The 19,597-nt window shown below is 40.4% G+C and overlaps 2 protein-coding genes across 5 annotated transcripts in view; both read right to left on the reverse strand.

Moving 5' to 3' along the window:
- LOC139614355 (apolipoprotein A-I-like) overlaps nt 1-19,597 on the reverse strand; it is a 385,012-nt gene that overhangs the window by 206,217 nt on the left and 159,198 nt on the right. Inside the window, exon 1 of one of the 2 annotated variants that reach the window (XM_071471514.1) lies at nt 550-555. The exons of the other annotated variant lie outside the window; for it this stretch is intronic. The gene's annotated coding sequence lies outside the window, so the exon portion shown is untranslated. Of the gene's footprint in view, nt 1-549; nt 556-19,597 lie in introns of those variants that run through there. 2 annotated transcript variants of the gene reach the window in all.
- Nucleotides 1-19,597, reverse strand: part of lsamp (limbic system associated membrane protein) — a 509,337-nt gene that overhangs the window by 48,073 nt on the left and 441,667 nt on the right. For all 3 annotated transcript variants that reach the window (XM_071471505.1, XM_071471506.1, XM_071471504.1), the window contains 2 exons: nt 13,786-13,930; nt 11,911-11,998 (listed from right to left, as the gene is read on the reverse strand). In XM_071471505.1, coding sequence (XP_071327606.1) covers nt 11,911-11,998; nt 13,786-13,930 — 233 coding nt within the window. The remainder of the gene's footprint in view (nt 1-11,910; nt 11,999-13,785; nt 13,931-19,597) is intronic.

Genomic DNA, 19,597 nt, shown 5'->3' on the forward strand with positions numbered 1-19,597 from the left:
CCATAGTGCAGCTGAGGCTGATATGAATGTCATTAGTTATTCAGCTTTTTGGCAGTAGACAGATGAGTGAAGATGGCGCCAGATGAAAAGCTGAGGAATCAACAAACTTGTTACAATTTCTAATTTGAGGGGGACACAAACTGCATGGTAGTCCAGTAGACTGTAGAAACCACAAATCACAAAGGCCATAATACTGTATGTCAGTATGTGAGAGATTTCCAGCATGTTGAATTTAAGCACCCCTCCATACTACAGCAAAAGTCATCACCAAAGTCACTAGGATTTGTCCTGTTGGAATCATGAATGTCTGTACAAAATTTCACGGCAGTCCATCTGCTAGTTTTCGAGATATTTGAGTCCAGATCAAACACCAACCAGCCAACATTGCCATTCCTCAAGCTAGGTTGCTGGCATGGCTAAAAGGAGACCGCAGGGTTCATGCTCCTGTTGTAAGAAGACCTGAACTTCTTTTTCTAACTGCTGGCAGTAGAAAGAAGTGAAAGAAAGGTAGGGAAGTTAGAGTCCACATGGGTCTGAGCAGGGTTGAGCCTGGTACAACTGAGCCATCAGGAAGCCTCTGAAATCAGATATCCGTCAGTGTGCATCCGAAGTGCAGGCTTGTGCCGCTGACACGTACTATGCGCACACAAAATAAAGACAGGTCTTCCTCATGCTGTTTTCTCCCCTGCGTGGGCCTGAATCGATCATAATATGTTGAGGTAATTCACTGACCACTACGGTCATCTCATGGTCTCACCAGTTTGAAATAAGTAATTTCTGCTGATATTTTCCATCCTCTTTTCAATACTGTTGTCATGTCTCTGAGTAGCAGCAACCATGTTTGCCTCTCTGCTCTTATCCAGTCCATGGTGATAAAAGTGGGATCGAGGCCTAGCGGTAGGATTTGACCTCAACAGCAGTGGGGCTGAGTAGCAGAAAGTTCACACAAAAAATACATACACACAACACACACACACATAGCAGGTGACCCCGAGTAATGTAGGGCACAGACATTTCAGAAAAGGTGACAGCGTTCTATTAAGGCACGGCTGGGTAAAATGTTAAAAAGCACACAGTGACAACGTATATAGGCCGACATTATTAAAAGGCAGTTACAAGCCCATATATTTACCTACACAGGGCCGTGCATTGCAGGGGTAAACACAACCTCTACACACACCTAACCTCATCTTTTCCCTTCAGAGAGAGCAGGTGAGGTCAGGTTTAACTGTAACACTCAATCTCAGTTTCAGAGGCATTCACAAGCCCGAAAAGCACCAGGGCTGTCCATCTATCTGACAGGCCCAGGTCACATACAGGATGGAAAAAGATGGAGGGAAAAGGTGCTGGCAGGTTCTATACAAGTAATGGGTGTGCATGAGGGGAGCAGAGGCCATTGAGAAAGAAATAGTAGCCCTTTATATCAGAGATAAGACCCGGGGAGATGCTGACCGGAACCGATGGCCACTGGCTCGCCTTGTTAGTCGTTGAAATATGGCCCCGACGGCTCACCTGCAGCCCCTGCCAATGCCCGCGCTGTCATGTGTGTTCATGGGATGGCCCCATTTAAATGCATGAGAGCACCTCTCACAGCCGGCATAAAGAAGATTAAAGGAGGCTGCACTTTTTATTTTAAATTTTTCATTTTTTTTTTTTTTATAGATTCAGTCTAAGTAACATAAGCTCAGCAGCCCACGGAGAAAAAGGGAATGGTAAATTGTTGCTTTCATTAAAACTTCACAGAGTCAGTTTCATTATGAAGGTTCAAAGGCAATGGAAAATGTGTGTGGCTGCTTTCTCCCACTCTCTCTCTCTCTCTGTGTCTCTTATTCCTCTACTTCATACAACTGGGTAGCTGCATGGAATAATGGGTAATATGGTGGCTACATGTAATCTTGTCCCTGGAGGGCTAGTCTATATGAATGTGTGTCTAGTTGCCGGTAGGCCATAATGCTCATGGCAGACACAATGAGGCATAGTGTTGCTTAATGCCGGTCTTCACACAAGCCAGTGCTTCTGCGGGGTTTACTGAGGGCTTTTCAACTGCTTGAACCCCGGACTTCGATTTCCGCTTAATATCCTGAATGTTTACAGGCTAAAAAGAAAAGCACCTTGAGTGTTTTCATACATGGGTGAACTGTGTCAACTCTGTCAACTGTGTAGAAATGCATTCAAAGCTGCACTAATCAATATTTTTATATTAACAGTGGATCAAATGACTTTGTGGAACACAAGGAGGGTTGCTCTTGGAGAGAATTATCACCCGACCGCGTAGTCCCTCTCAACTCAAACAGGGAGTTTTAAAGTCTTCAGCTTCATTATTTTATTATTATTTAAGGCCTGTAACATTTTTGGTTCAGTCCCACCATTCCCAAAACTGCAGCAAGAGGCTGTTTTCAGAACCATACTGCCTGTCCAGCACCAAATAGCAGACCAAGCTGATGAACATAGTTGATCATTTTGCATACAAAGAGCAAGAAATGTTCGCCAGGAGTTAGTAGCAACCAAAAATAGACATACAAGGAGAGTGAATATTGGACTTTTATCAGGTGGCCAGAGACACTTCTCCAGATGAAGGCTAACGCTCTGTCCTGTCTTCTCTATGTGTAAAATACGCAACTGTATGCAAACATATTAGGCCTTAACAGCTTCATAAAATAATAATATGTCAGTGAAAATCAAAGCTGACCGCTGCACACTGAGATGACTTCACTGTGTTTTTAACTGAGAGTGAACAAAGCATTTCGCCTCCGGCTTCCTCAGGCTCGCTCAGCAGAATTACACAGGTGCAATAAATACACACTGAGTGTAGAATTTTGACATTTTTTCAAAAGATGAACATATTTCAAAAAGGTAAACATTTTCCAAAAACATCACAACAAATCACAATATTACTAATATTAGAGTTACAAAAACAATAAGGGAACTTACTATTACAAACACAACTGAGAAAAGTCAAATTTACAATAATATGTCAGTGTTGTGTTTATAGGTTGTTCTGCTGTCCCGAAGGAGCCAAGTCACCGACATTAAAGGAATAAAGATTAACCAGTACAGGTTGCTGAATGTGTGTAACCCAGCCCTCTATCTACTCCTTTACCCAAAGTCCTGCTTACAGCCACCCATTTACTGAAAGTAGAACATACATAAACACCCTTAATCAACACTGTCTTCACATTACTGGTGTGGCTATATTTTAAATTACTGTGCAGGTGGCCTCAGAGGTGGCGCATTGCATGCAACACTAAAACTAAACAATGTTGGATGGTTGCATCACAAACAATAATGCATGTGGCCATGATTGTTGTGCTGCAGCATAAGATCCGGAGAGACTGCTGATATCTTCAATTAATGATAGCCATACCTAATCTGAATTTACTCGCCACATCGCTTTCACTTTGTCTGCCTAATCCACTCTTTCTATCTCCACTCTTGTCCGTATAAGCCCGCGGGTGGTGTGAGAGGAGGTAATAGAACACCTCAGCAATAGCAGAGATAAGGGGTGGTCCATAAAGTACAAGTGTGAGGGTTGTGCAGGGGGAGAAAAAAAGAGGAAGGAGGAGTTGAGATGGAGAGGATAGTGGATTGCTGGCTTCACAGGCACAATTGAAAGGTTCTGATTGTCCCATGATAATTGTTAAAAGGTCAATCCTCTTCCTCGCACGGACTGTAGAGTAGAAGATATGTACAAACACCCACACACACACACACACACACACACACACACACACACACACATAATATGTGCATGCATGCACACCTGTCTCCTCCTGCTAAGGTGCTCTTTAGAGTGGCACGGCCGTCTTTAAAGAATTTTGCAGATTAGCACCTCAAATACCACAGCACTGTGATACAAGAATAGAAGAAATGAAAGGAAGAAAAGGTGGATAAGTGTGGACGAGGAGGCATTTAATGGTTCCTATCTTTTCATTTGAAATTCATTGATGCCAAGTAAGGATAAAGGTTGTATCCTGTGGCTGAGTTAGTCAATATTAAGGTTAGAGCTCCTGTTAAAAACAAGGAAAAGAGCACTTTCCAGACATAAAATAAAAGGTTAAAACAATCAACATGCTGGAAGGGAATGTGTTTTAATTTGGAAAAAAAAAAAAAAAAAAGGTTTTCTATGAGTTCTTTGTTTACAGCCAGAGTCAACACAAGTGTGACACTGTACCAGGCTGTGAGTGTTTTTGTCTGATTTTGTGCCATGACCAAAAACAACATACATAACATCCCATTGTTGCTTTAATTCTGTCAATTCTCCAGGGTCCACAGCATGTGTCTGCAGTACATTAAGATGTATCACTTCTCAATGGACACAACATATTGAAATGGGGTCAGAGCCATCAGGGAACAGCTGGTTACGGGAGTGTTCACTTCATCTGCTACTTTATAATCATTCTGTTTCTGCGACATTTATGAATGGATAATGCCATCTGTCTTGGAGGGAAAGCTGCTCGCAGGGAAGGTTCGGGAAATAACTTGTAGATTTAAGAGCTAATTTGGATTGCCGAGACAGACTGGTTCTGGTCGTAAACCCAAGACTTATGATGTTGTACCAAAAAGTTTGCAAGAATATACAATCCAGTGAATATGATTTTTTTCTTTTTTCTTTGTGAAACTATGTCAGGAGAAAGTTTAACAGGGGCATTGTTTGACAGGTTGAGATCAGATGAATTGCAGTTTCTGAATTAACAAGGCTACTTAAATCATTTGATAAAGATCAATGCATATCAAAGAGCTGACTTTAATTCAAAAGTGGCAGTGTCAGATCAATACTGATTTGAATTTGCTGATCAAGCACTGTCATCACTGGAGTGAAAAGGAAGTAGGTTAAAAAAAAAACCAAAAAAAAAAAAACAAAACAAAACAAAACAGAGAAAGCAGCCTATTACAATGGAAGACCGTCGTGAGATCAATAGTACTGGCAGGCTTCAAGGAACTCATGGAATCTGCTAACCAACTCTTGTTCATGGCTGCACAGATTAGTACACTTACAGAGAGACATGCAGGCATACTGACAGACATACACACATTTATTGTCTAATCACTAGCAGCAGGACAATGCATGACAAAATCTATCCAGCTGCTATCACTCATTCAGCCTGGGATTCACCATTCGATAGAATGACTTCTGGTTTACTTGTGGCTCGTGATTAGGCCAGTGATTTGAGGCTCTACACAATGAAAGCTGAATCACTCACTAGCTGTGGCTACTATTATTTTTAACTCATGTAATTCTCACATCAAATGAATTCTGAATGTTGGATACACTGGTGGAAATCAGAGTTCAACAAGCTGCTACATTTCTGATTGGAGTCAGCAGTCTGCAGGCAGATTGTCCGTTATAGTAAGGGCTAAATGAACTAAAAGTTCCACTCCTGTGGGATGAGTATTATAAAAGGACCTCATGAGATGAATGAATCACTCCCCAGCCTCTGCATTTTATGAAACACATTTGCATAGCATATTGGGATTTGCTGAATTTGCTGAAACACTGCTGCTGTGGATGTGGTTATATAAATTAATGTACAAAAATTATTGGTATGGGGATTGCGGCTATATTTAGGCTTATGTTTCATGTTTTTTTTTTTTTTTTTAAAGCAAAGCCCTCCCCAGCATATTTTATATTTTAGTGTGACTCCTCATTAAATTTGATAAAGGGCACTCCTACCCTAATTTCACAAAATAATCTGGTAGGTGGATTTAAACAAGGCTAAGAGTCTACAGCCATGCTAGTGACTCTGCAAGGGTGTACTAGTCAATAGTTGTTGAGATATTTCAGTCTACAGACTGATACTGCTGTTCCTAGAGTGACATTTATAAGTAAGTAAGTGAGTAAGTAAAGTTTATTCATATACTGTAGCACCTTTCAAAGATAAAAAAATACAATGTGCTTTACATCATAAAAACAAAGTACAAAAATTCAAGAAATAAGACAATGAAAAGCAATTTGACAAAAACAGAGCACTAAAATACAAAGGAGGAGGTATTCAGACAGACTGACCAAAGGCATATCTGAATAAAAATATTTTTAGCTGCTTCAAAAAGATGTCACAGGAGTCCATAGATTGCAAAGAACGGGGGAGAACATTCCTTAATTTGGGTGCCCAGCTTGAAAGGATCAGTCACCTCGGGCCTTAGATCAGGTTCGAGGGATGGCCAGTAATTTTAGATGTCCTAACAAAGTAGGCCTGAAGAATACTTAATAGTTGGATATTAGGCAGAGAGCACAAAAATGATAAACAATGATGTTCTGACAGCCAGAAATCTGTGGCCAAATTAGTTCCCATCTTTTTCCAATCAAATTATCCTCCTGACAAAGGAAGGCAGAAATTGCCTAGGCTCTGGAACATGAAAATTAAATTGCATGAAGAGAGTTTGATTCACCAGGTACTATCTTTTATCAGAGGACCTTTGTCTTCACCAGAATAGAGTATATTATTCACCTATCACAGACATGGCAGACCTTATTACATTGTCATATTTCTTGATGCATCTATATTGGACCCACTGATTGCAAAGATGATAAAACATTCAACTTAGGCAACAGTTTGCTATTTGTGCAGATTCTCTCATCACTAAAATGATTGATACTGTTTCATCACCTGCATATCCTGTGTTGTTTTCTGCTTTTTGTCACTCTTTTGCTCCCATCTTGGTTCACTGCTCCCTGTTCAGCGTAATGATGTTTGTTGTTTAATAGTGTTGGTTATACATACCGCATGTGGTAGCAATTACTGGGTGTTATGTGTAACACTGAGCAATTGGTAGGCCATGCGTGTAAGTGAGAGTGTGTTCCTTAAGTGACTGGCCTGACAAAATAATGTTTAAAAAAAGGAAGAAAAAGTTAAATTTTATCCATAATTATTCCAGATCACTGAATGGAAGTAACAGTATTCCTATGCATATGAAGATCAAGAAGCTTTAGCTCAGTGGTTCCCAACCTGTGGGCCGGGCCGCGAAAGTATTGCAAGAGGCCCACATATGATTTGCAAAAACAGTACAATTTTGGTAAAAAAGATTTAATTATATATTTTAAAGTAAAAAATATATATATAATAATAATAATAATACATATAAATTATGTTGGTAAATATTTTTTTAAAATAAATGATGAATGAAACATTAAAGATGTTTAAAACTCCTTTCATTGTTTCTTTTTTTTATGTTTTCGCCAGCTGGACCACTTTGCTGCTGGACCACATTGTATACTTATCTGCTATCTTGGTCTAATTACAGATTACATCCACAGCAAAAACCATGGAGTATCAAAATGGATAGCCGGATAGCAATGGGAAGAATCAAAAGGAAAGAGAATCAAGAGACAAGTGATCTTTCCCCCATCAAACAAAAAAATACAAAAAAAAAAAAAAAACTGAGCTTCCCCTGCTTTCAGTTCAGTCCTGAATGTTTGATCATTATCATTAAAATTAAAAGTGCCCTGAGAAGGGATTATTGGCCTCAGTATTGTTATGGGGTTTGATGTGGGAAGTTAAGTTGGAAAAGGTTTGGAACCGCTGCTTTCGCTCATTCGTACAACACTATATGTATGGCATGTAGTCTTGCCATGGAGCTGTATCATTAATGTCAGGCAGACAAGCAGTGTATATAGGCTACAGACAGGATTTAACACCATGGATATCAGCATGAAAGCACAGCTTGTTCCCCCTCGTTGGGAGTACTGTCAGGCACAGTGTCTACAGTGTATACTTCTTCCTGGTTGATCAAAAGGTGGAATATTTAAATTGAATTTTAAGCAAACTCCAAAAATCTCGTCAATGCAGCACAGTTATAATTTCAGTGATTTAAGTGTATTATTCAATAACACTGCTTCATATGCGATGTGAAATGGGGAGATTTACTGATTGAAAAATTACAAAACTGAGCAAAAGAATAACTTTCTTCCCATGGTTTTCAACCGTGACCATAAATCAAACAATGGTCTGCACTTAAGGTAACCTTGCGAGGCAGCTGGACTTCTTTCAAGTGAGAATCCATCTTGCCAGGCTACAACAACGACAAATCATCTGGCATGTAAAGTTCTACCTTAAGCACCATTAAAACAATTTAAAAAAACTGGTACCTATGTAGGTACTTGTGTATGCACATACACACTCATCCTTACATTCCCACACCCATAGATATCTCTTGACTAGTTAATAGACTTGACGAACATCAAAGTCAAACCTTGAAATTGTCACAACATTGGCGTAGGTTTGCCCATTGGCTAAACTTATACGTCTGTTTCATAAAAATCGAATTGCATTGGGGTGGAAAGACAGCCATAACATTGGGATTCTTGTCATGTGCAGTGACCCTGCTGCTTGGTACCACTTGTCTGAGCCCTGCAAGTCCACCAGTTTTTCATCCACTGCAAATTTACTTTGTCTGATCATTTGTTTTCCAATTACGTCCCTGTCCCTGCTAGCAGAAAATTGTCAGCTTTGGTTATGTGAACCCACTCTTGGGTCTGTAACCAGGGGCAATGTTTGATGCTTAGAACATTTTCATACCCATTAAGAGATGAAGGCAGGGTGAATTATTATCCCACAGAGCTGATTGGGTTTTGTGGGGGTTGGTTTAGGTTGCTTGCGTGTGATGGTATAGTGGAGCCACACACCAAGACACATTCTTATCTTCCCTTGGTAAAAGACTCAAACCTACTTGCAGAGTAGAAACTGAGTTGATAAAACGCAACGAAAGTAGAAGCTGAAGTTGAATATGTGGTGGATGGTCAATGAAGTATAATTTCACTTATGTACTCTTGTTATTTAATCAGTATTCCTGTATCTGTGTTTAATATTTGACCATTTTAAGTAAATGAAATCGTTACAGTATTTGTTCACTGTAACACATTCACAGTAATTGCCGGCAACCTACGCCTTCGGCACTGCACCGCAATTTAGATGAAAGATGCTGAACTGAACCTCAAAAAGAAGATTACACCCACGTAGCGGGGAAATACAACAGATGAGAGTAACAATGGCAGCAAAATTGAATGGGATTTTGAGAGGCAGAGCGGAGGACAAAATAGCAGGGAAAGAAAGCAACAGAATCAATGTTTGGCTATAACTGTCACATTAGCTGTGATAAATGAGGCCGACGACAGAAACTCAGGAAGTCGGCGCGGGACATTCCGATGATCAAGCGCTAAATAATCGGACACAATGGATTCTGGGAAGGAGAGGCAATATGCTGCCATGGCTCTCAGAAGAGGAGCATCAATTCATATATTGACCTTTATAAATGCTATTAATGGATGATATCTTCAGTTCATAGCTGTATGACAAGCTCTCTATAGGGCTATTACATTGTGCCGCACTTCCTCCGCTGACAGCCTGTAGTATTTATCAGGGGTCGAGCTTCACGTCATACAGTCAGTAGGTTTAAATGGAGAGCGCAGCTAAAATAAAAGCATGATTGATCAAACAGTCAAGTATTGTGAAATGTATCGAGCTGCAACATTAGATTTGTCACAGTACAGATACAGCACTCTGTGTCGTACATCAGTGTGTTTTCTCTGGATAACGGACAGATGACAGCTGAAGCAGTCATAGCTGAAAGCAACACACAAACAAATAAACAAACAAACTACAGGAGATTCCATTTTCAGCACTCAGGAACTGCATTCCCGAATGCCAGGCTCCCGGTTTTTGACAGGTTATGAGCAATTTCTGTCAACTAACTGTGGCTTTGGAAAATGAGACTAGAGAGACTTGGCTGCTAGCAATTCACAAACATTTCAGCGGTTTGAAGAACTAAAATAGCCATTTATTCTGACAGTTGAAAAAAATTGACAATACTCTAGTTGAGAAGTGAGAAGATCAAAATATGGTGTTAATGAGGCTGCTTTTGCCAAGATTATTTCTTGGGCACTTTCTAGTGTATTGGTAAGAGACAGGAAAGACTGGGGCACGGAGAAATGACATGTTACAAAATTTCAAGGGCATATTATGTCCAGGGAAAATATCCATCTGCCAGCGTCTCTTTTGACCAACTAATACTGCAAACTGCTGAAACGATTATTATTATAACAGATGATTGACAGAAGATCATGTTGAAACATTTTTGATAGTTGAGTAATCGTTTGAGCCATTTATTCTGCAAAAATTTCCTGGCACCAGCTTCTCAAATGTGAACATTTGCCGCTTTTCCAAGTTGTTTATGACAGTAAACTAACAACTAACATGCACTTTGAAAATATTAATGTGCTGTCTTTCACTACCCGACTAAAAAATCAATCAAATCATTGTGTAATTCAGTCTTGTCTGTAGCAATCAGGCAAGGTAAGCTATATCTGTCTGTTTAGTGCTTTTGGCAAGGCAATTGAAAAGTGTTTTATATCAGATATAAAAAGGAAAAGCAGACAAGATAAAAGAAAGGGCAATATAAATGACGCATACAAACAGGTTTTTAAAAAGGATGCAATAAAACAGAACATTAAAATGAGCTGAGAATGAATAATTGGAGAAGAGGCAAACTGGCACAAAGCTTGTGTATTATGCCTTGATTTAGAGGAATTGAGGGCTGTTTTCAAGTTTTCTGGCAGTTTGTTCCAGACATGTGGTGCCTAAAAAAACTGATTACTTCTTCATGTTCGGTTTTGACTCTGGGGATAATGAGCAGGCCTGTCCAGGATGACCTGAGAGGTCTGGAGGGTTCATAACAGAGCAGCAGCAGATCAGCAATGTATTTTAGCCCTAAACCATTCACTGCTCTGTAGACCAACAGAAGTATTTTAAAATCAATATTTCAACAAGCAGGAAACCAGTGCAAATGTGTGAGAACTGGAGGGATGTGTTTTACTTTCCTGGTTTGAGAAAAAACAGCATGATGAATACAACTCTTTAAACAAACCTGCTGTCGAGCCTACTAAAGGTAAGCACGTTTTTCTAAATCTTGCTGAGATACAACTTTAATTTTTGTTCTATTTTAAGGGGATTGCAAGTTGATTTTGTTTCTGCCTTAATGTGGATAATAAAATTTGAATCATTGTCCATTTCTGTCTTGGTTTGTGGTCTCTAGCGATACTTTTAATTGTTCTCTGGCACCAGGAACAATCATTTCTGTTTTATCTTTGTTTCAGCACATCCAGTCATTGATTTGATTTGATAATGTAGCTGCTTGGTTATACCATAATGTAAATGTGTATCGTTCTCATAATTGTGGTAAGACATGTTGTAGTGAGATAAGTGCTTCATTCTTAAAACTGAACATGACTGTGCATCTATGTGTAGACCTCATCTTCAGCCCTCTCAGGTACAACAATTTGAGGATGTTGTTGAGCAAAACAAAATTTCCACCCTCCAGGGTTTGGATCAACTCCTGCAGCAACTTTTCTCCCTTGTTTTCCTTGTGATTATCTCTCGCTCTCAACTATTCTGCTTTCTCCATGCAGGAGCAATAACTTCCTATTCTTTGAAATGGAAAACTGCTGCTGAAGGCTTTTCAAATGCACTTAAGATTCATTTGAACTTGAACATGAAAATCTGTTGCTGTGGGGGTGGTGGGGGGGGGGGGGGGGGGGGGGGGGGGGGCACGGGGGTATTTGTGACATATAACTTATTTTTCTCTGACAATACATATTCATATACTGCATTTTAATTGCAGACGCCTTTGAGGGACACATTTACAGGTTTAATAATAGAGAGTGGTGACAACAATGTCTCCTGCTTATGTGCTGTTGGACAATGACGTCTTTCATTCTTGAGACATCTGAAATATAATTTAAAATGTGAAAAAAAATGTAATAAGGGGAATTTGTGGCTGACAAGTGGCAGGGAGCTTCTGCTTAGCATATAATGTGGTTCATTCACCCAATTTTCAAGTTCATATCCTTCCAGCTGGCATGGGTGAGTGGTGAATAATATGTTTCCCTTCACTGCAGGTGTTGATATGGGTACAGCTTACCTTGTACAATGAGGTAGACCTGTGAAGTCTTGGGCTGCTGCTTAGTCTGTATGGAGCAGGTGTATGACCCCTCATCATACACGTCCACCTGCACACAATAAAATAGAATAACGTTGCACATTTATATTCTTATCACAATACTACTGGCAGAGCAACATGTTTTCCTGCTGATTATTCTCTTACCCTTTTTACAGATATGATGCTTACTTTTTATATTTTCCCTTGTATTCATCCTTACTTTCATCTTAATGATTATAATTCTCCAAAACATAACCAAAATAAGGATTTGCAACTCGTAAAAATCAAAGCTGCAACAGCACTAACATGGTGATGTCATTGTGAATTGATGATTTTGACATCAGGGATGACACAAAACATGTGATCTCTCACTAACCAAGATGGAATTATGCTTCTGTGGAGTTATGTATTAACGTCTTTATGCAGGGATGGGTAGCCGTTAGTCCCAGAGTCAAAGGAGCCCATGCACACTTGTCACAAAGCTCAAAAATTCGTGGTGTGGTGGTGTGCACATGTGCATCAAGCAACACGATTTAGCCAACATCCTGTTGTGAAGTTTTCTCTTCTTTTCTTTCAGGGTCTGGGTGAACATTTCAGCACAGCACTGCCACAAGTGATCTTCCAGCAGAGCATAGGACAAAGGGCTCTTCAAGCCACTTAATATAGTTGTTCAGCTTGTCCGTGTCCTGTCTATTTATGTTGATTAAATCTAGATCCTTGATGTATGTAGTGGGTTGTTTTCATTGTCACAGAGGTGAGATTGATTTCCATTCACCTGATTGCTTCTATTTTTTCTTTAAAGGGGCTATTTGTAAGCTTTCTCTGGGAGAAGGTAATTTTCGCTTGACAAAAGCTCCTGCCATTGTTGCATTTACAAGACAAGAGGTTATAATACAACCTCTGAACACCGCAACATCTTCAGGGCAGATTGGAGGCCACACTGAGTTGCTATTGAAATGTGACAAGATGGGCCGAGGCCAGCTTGTGAGCATGCTAACTTCAGTAGAAGAAAAGACGAGACAGAGACAAGAGTTAATGCTAATGTTAATGCTATGTTGGCTATGTACCAATAGCAAAACTTAAGCGCTTTCAAATTGTGATTTGCCAATGCGACACTGCTCCCTTCACATGTGAGCGTATCTGAACAACACCTGTATGTACCCTGGAGAAGCATAATTCCAGATTAATCCTATACCTGGTCTCCTGCATTTCCCAGCCCATCCTATATTAGAGAGAAAAACAGGAAACATAATCTTGACTGCAATTATGTTTCCTTGCAAAAAAACTGAGAAAACATATGAATGTTCTCTCTTTTGTCTTGCATTAATTGAAAATATTAAAAGTTTTATATCAGCAAATGTTACCTATCGTTATCAAAAGAATTAGAACTACACAGATTATTTTATTTTTAACCATGGTGTATAGCAGTGCTTATACAAATGTTGTTATGAATGTTTGATTTATTCCATCCAAGGTAAACAAAAAAAAAAAGAGGTATTTTTGGTGTGACTCACATTTTAGCAATAGTTTGACATTTCTAGTTGAGCGTTAAGGGCCAAGATCGATACTGATCTCAAATTCTGTCGGTTAAAATGTGAATTACTTTTTACCTTCGGACACAGACAGGATGGCTGTTTACCCCTGTTTCTTGTCTTTATGCTAAGTTAACCATCCTGGCTCCAGCTTCATATTTACTGGGCACACTATCACATTTCCCAAAATGTCAAACTAATCCTCAAGCTAGCACAGATTTTTATGTAAAAAAATTCCCATTTTGGCAGAAAACATGGGAAGTGTTAAATCGGAACTTAAGAGTGAAATACAGAAAAACCCACTACCCACTGTGGTCAACATTACCTTTTGTATGCGCAGGCTGTACTCCAGCTGTCCTTTAGTGACCAGATCTACTCTGGGGTCCAGGGACCACTTGTCCTGTCCGGCAAAGATGATGTTGGATCGATTGAGCCAGGCCACCTTGGACACTTTGTCATCAACATAACACCTGTGGGCATGACAAGAACAGCTGAGGTGAGGAGAAGGAAATAGAAAGAGAAGGCTGGGTGCCTCATTAGGGGATGAAGTGTGAAAGGGTGTAAAAAGAAAGGACATCTGGCTTCTTTAATTTCATTATGTAAAATCTTGCTATGAGAATGCAAATGGGGAGTTTTTGTGGAATAGGAAGTAACCAAATAACAGCAACTGCAATCCCACAGAGTAGGTGAGCTGCAGGAATTGTTTTAAGAGGCATCTTCGGTAAGGGTTTATACACACAGTCATGTCTTGAAACAATAGGCCAAGCTAGGTATATTGCAACAGAGCGCTATATTTGATACTGCTGACCAGCAAAGGTATTCCAAAGTTAGTTAACTTAATGAGACGACTCAGCACTTCACGTATCCTGAGGTCTCGAAAGAAAATTTGAGGAGCATCTCTTTCCCTCTCCCATTCTCTGTTTTCCTCCCACTCATTCTCTCATTATCTCCCTTTATTCCCCTCTCTCCTTCTCTTTCTTTGAATCTGCCTCCTTTCCTGTGTCTGATAAATACATCGCCTTTAACAGTGAGCCTATTCCCGTGAATGAGAAAGGACACCGGTATCCTCTTGTTTACCTCTTGTTGCACGCTGTCAGAGCATAACACCAAGTAAGCTTGAGCTAAGACATCTTGCACGGGAGGGAAGGGAGCCGAGCGTCTGCCTAATGAATAAATGTAAATGTGAGAAGACGTCGGAATCAATGAGAATGGATATCAGTTGTAATGCAAGTCGACAGTGGATGCGCCTCACATGCAAATTCCGGCAACTCCCCGAGCCTTGGCTGCACACACAGCTTTGCAGTGTGTTGGGCTACAAGACAGTAGATTAGGGAGGCAGTGGAGTGAGGCTGTCTTTGGCAGGTGACCCTGGGTGATGCACAGAAGTGTTGGTGCAGTCACCCCAGCCCGTTACCCAGTGGGAGCTGGATGTCAGATTTGTCGAGGGCTTGTACACGCAGCTTGAAACCTTGTTGATGCTCCTTCCCTTTGTGTGGAGCCCACCTACTGTACACATTGACTCACTTTGACATCTACCTTCTACTTCCCTCTGCAGTGTTTATCCAGTTCTGTTTCAAATATCTTCAGGGCTCCAATTAACAGAAACGATGCAAAAGCGTCCAAAAACTAATTCACACATGTTTTCCTATAATCAGGGAGAAGCTAGATGAAGAATTCTTACCACAACTAATCCAGAGGGAACATCTGGAGCAGCAACATGGAGCTGCACTCATATAATTCAAATTCATATAATATAAATCATTTTATGGCTTTAACTTCCCTAAATCATCCATGAATGAAGGGCCCCTGCGGTGCACGATTCCTGCAAGGTATATGCTAAAACCTTCAGAACTTCATTTTTATATATTCTGGTCAACACCTCAGTGCTTTGAGAGATACAAAAACATCATTTTAAATTCAGTGAAAATATCTCAATATTTTACTTAACACAATAATGATATAGTGCACTGTGGCCTGAATAAAGAATTGGAACGAGCAGGGGCAAGAGATAAACTGTAAATATAGTACTATATGTGACATTGCAGTGCTGATGTCTCCTCGTTCAACACCTGCTCATTTATAACGCAATATCTGAATTATACTGTATAGAGTTGCTAAGATAGTTTCTTGTATGCAAGATGTTCACATCAAACATTTATACTACATTATACATAATCAAACATGTCAATTTCCATTTGATCAAATCAAAGTTGTTTTGGTTTTGTTATTGTAAGAGCAATCTAATATACAAAATGATATCATATTTTGTGTGTGTGAAGGTTTTAAACCTGTGCTTTTCTAAATGATAATACTAAGCATTAAACATATAGACATGCAGTGACAGGTTGAACAGTGAAGTGATAAACTGTCCTGGCTGACTGAACGGTTGCATCTTGCTTGTTGTCACTGAGCTTTCTTCTCCTCTGACCTTATTACCACTCATCTTCTACCACGAAGTAAGTGTAGTGTACCGACATTTCATATATGAGGACTCATAACACATATTTTAACAAGCAGTCCATTGTTAAAATCTAATAATTCTAAAGGTTTTTATTTATTTTATCATAAAAAAAGCTACACTACTCCACTAGGAAAGTAGACAAACTGCAGTTTTCACCACATATGCAGTGACACTTTTATTACTATTTATTATTTAGAGAGTGAAAGGAGATTATTGAACAACAACGACTGATGTGGCAAACTGTTGCCTTCTGCTATGTTGACAGCAAATGCTGATTTTATTTTATGTTATTTCTTTATTTTTTTCTGAAACACCCTGACAGATGCTTTGTGATTGCTACAAATACAGTTTAAAGACTGTAGAATTTTCATCTACAGTCATTGTGCAATTAAAACAGAATTGTTAAAGCATTTAAGTTCTTCAAATTAATTTGACATAAGATGAAGCTTGTGTAGAATGTGAGTAATTGGAATGAGCAGCCACTGTAATGGAATTTAGAACAGGAAAAACAAACAACAAACAAACAAAAAACTTCTCCACAGCTGGTAATTTAAAAGAGTGTGTATTTTAGTTTAGCATCCTATCTCTCCTGTCCAAATATTCATTTGTGTAATGATCATTACAGAAATGCAATCTGTGACCGTGCACACCAAAGCGGTATTATGCAACTTTGCACTGTACATACATACAGTATCACTGTGCACTAAGAAGCAGTAAGAGGGAAATGTGCCTTTCATGCTTGAAGCTTGACAACTGGAGTCTGCAAGAGAGGTATTTCATATGTTGGCCGCTTAACGTGAGGTGTTGTTTCAAGTGTTGTATTTTATGGCATTTGAAGTTAAATAAAACACATCATAGACACTTTTGGAATGTTTCTCAGAGTTTCTTGTTATTACCACCGTGACAACTTTGGTCTGGCTTCAGTCTAAACAACATGGTACAAGCAAGAACATGAACTCAGCAGCACGCGTTGAAAACCTTTGTTGGGCACGTAAACCTTTGTTGGGTAGTGCGTCAGCTCAGGTTGATGGGAATGTCATTTGTTTGAAGGTGTTTGCTTATAAACCCAAAGTATAAGACAAATTGTTTTGACTTGATGATAGTGCAAGAAAAAACATAAGTACAGAAATCGAGTTGCAAGGAGACCTAAACTAATGATTTCAGTTGAGTAGTAATGATGCTCATTACTAAACAACTGATTGCAACACAAATTATTACACTGTAATTTAATTGTATTGTGCTTCTGTGATACGTGCGTTAGATTTGAACTTCCCGATCACATAGAAATAAACTCGTGAAAAGACAGTATACAGTATATCCTCTGCCAGAGAGACTTTGATGGTAATATCAAAGCACCTTACTGTGCTTCCCACATTCCTGGGACAGCTGTCAAGATCCTGTCAGTTTGCAGGTCATGAAGGAAGGAAGGAGGAAATATGGTGAAGTAAAAGAGGAAACATTTGTTGCATGGCAGGATGTGCCCAATTATGCTCTCTGTCTGAGTGAGAGAAGCAGTTTTCGCTGTGAATAGCACTCATGCTGTGAGTGTGGCTCCTCCAAAGCATCATGCAAGCTCTTGGATAAATACAGGTGACTTAGACTATTAATCATTCAAATGTTCCTAACTATATTCCCTCCTTTCAGTTGGCGGTCACCGTATGCTGCTCCATATGGGTCAAAGAAATAGATAAATAAATTTGAAAGACATGGTTCTGTACATGCCACTGCAAACCGACTTCAATCAGAGCTGTTCTCTGCTGCTCCGAATGTTCAGTTCTTCCCTTGCATTATCTCTTCCCCCATCATCTCTTCACCACTCCTCCACTCGCCTTCCTCTTACTATTGTCATTTGCCTCTCATCCCAGTGCTCCTCATTCCACTCCATAGGTCACCTCTCCCCTCTCATCTCTCCATCAGCACTCTGGAGCAGTGGTTGACAGAGTGGAATAAACATCCAAGGAACTATTCATTGATCTGCGCTACAAATTGGGTTTCCTGGATACCTCTTGCCCAACTCCTTGTCTGTCATCCCTCCAGAAGGTCCCTTGGTACAAAGTGTAGAGCATGCTCAGTAGTAGCCAGCACCTGTTCTCACTAATGAGCGACTGCCTGGGAAGTGGAGAAGCTCCTATCACCTGTCAGAGCAGTTGTCTGCCTGTAGCTCTTGCTTCCTACTAGCAGAGTAGCTGTCAAGGTGTGTCTGTGCAGGGCCGGGTTTCTCGGGCACAACTGGGGCCCTGCTGGACCAGAATGAGAAATAATAGCTTGACTGTCTCTGGCTGGCCTGATCTGAGGTGCATTCAACAAGTCGCTTGCAGGGAACTCGATTTGATTGGAATAGCATGCCACGGTTGAACGAGTTGTAATGAAAATCCATCCCATTAACTGGCTGCAGCCCTCACAATAATCACAACAGCATCTCCATGTTTGCAATCCTCTGCAGAATCCTTTCGAGGCCCATAATCCTCTGTAGAATACATATTCTCCGTAAACATGAAAAAGCTTGTAAATGCTAGCAAATATTTTTCTGATGCTTGTAAACAAAAAAGCTTTGTTATGTGCACCTTTTTACAAAGTGGTGTTATTGTTTATCAGTCGCTTCAGGGCTGGGTTTACGCAGTATCTTGCTAGTGATGGATGCCTAGGTTGCTGTCCTACGCTGTTTTACCCTGAGCTATGTTGATGGATGCTTTGCTGTGCTATATTATACTCCTATCTGCCCCGCTATGCTGTGCCAGTATGGACTGGCCAATAGTCTATGGCTGACAGGGGACTGTGTGGGCTGACAGATGCTTGGGCCAGAGCTGCTGAGCTGGGCTTGTGTTGACAGGAGGGTTGGGCTGGATGGATCCCTGCTCCAGGGCTAGCCGTGGGGGAGGACCAAAGAGCAGGCTTGAGCCAGGGAGTGAAACTGTAATGAGAGGAACGATGTGCCAAGACTGACAGAACAGCCAAACCACCCGCTATCCCCATCAATACCCAGTTCTCCTCACCTCACCTCGTCTTTTCTCTCCTTCTTTGCCTCACTGGCACCTCTCACCCCTTAACAAAACACTTTTTTTTCTCTGTTTCCTCTTTGTAGTGCTTCTGTCTTGTTCTGCCCTCCACCCTCTTCAACCTTCTGTCTTCATCTCACCACCCCCACTCTCCATCTCTCCTTTTTATCCTCATATTGACTGGGCAACCTGTGTCGCTAAGGTGCATCTGTGCGCACGTATGTGTGTTTCAGTGTGTTGCAGCAAATACCCAACCTGTCATACGGACAGAATCTGAAATCTTTTCTCTGAAAAACTCAACTTTTTTCACCAATCAATACAGATTAAAGGTGAGACCGGGACAATGGCTGTTTGATCAAAATCTGCCTCACTCCAGTCTGGTGGGCCAGAGCCGCCAAGTCTGGCAACAAAGTTTTGTGTATATGCATGCGGCAGGGGCATAAGAGACAGAGGGAGGGAGATGGAGAGATCAGCCAATCAGACCAATAAACAGACAGCGAGAGAAAGAGGGAAGCATCAAAGAGAAAAGAGAGAGAGAAAACGCAAGCAAAGCTAGATGCAAAGCTAAAGCTACATATCAAATCAAAGTCAGGTCACTCGTTTATTGCCCTCAAAGCAGTTTCTTGTCCCAGATATTCACTGCAGAGCAAGTTAAATGTATTTCTGGTAAGGTCTAGGTT

This window comes from Trachinotus anak, unplaced genomic scaffold (assembly GCF_046630095.1).
Source record: "Trachinotus anak isolate AG129_WGS33_773 ecotype Australia unplaced genomic scaffold, CSIRO_AGI_Tana_v1 ptg000034l, whole genome shotgun sequence".
Lineage (NCBI taxonomy): Eukaryota > Metazoa > Chordata > Actinopteri > Carangiformes > Carangidae > Trachinotus > Trachinotus anak.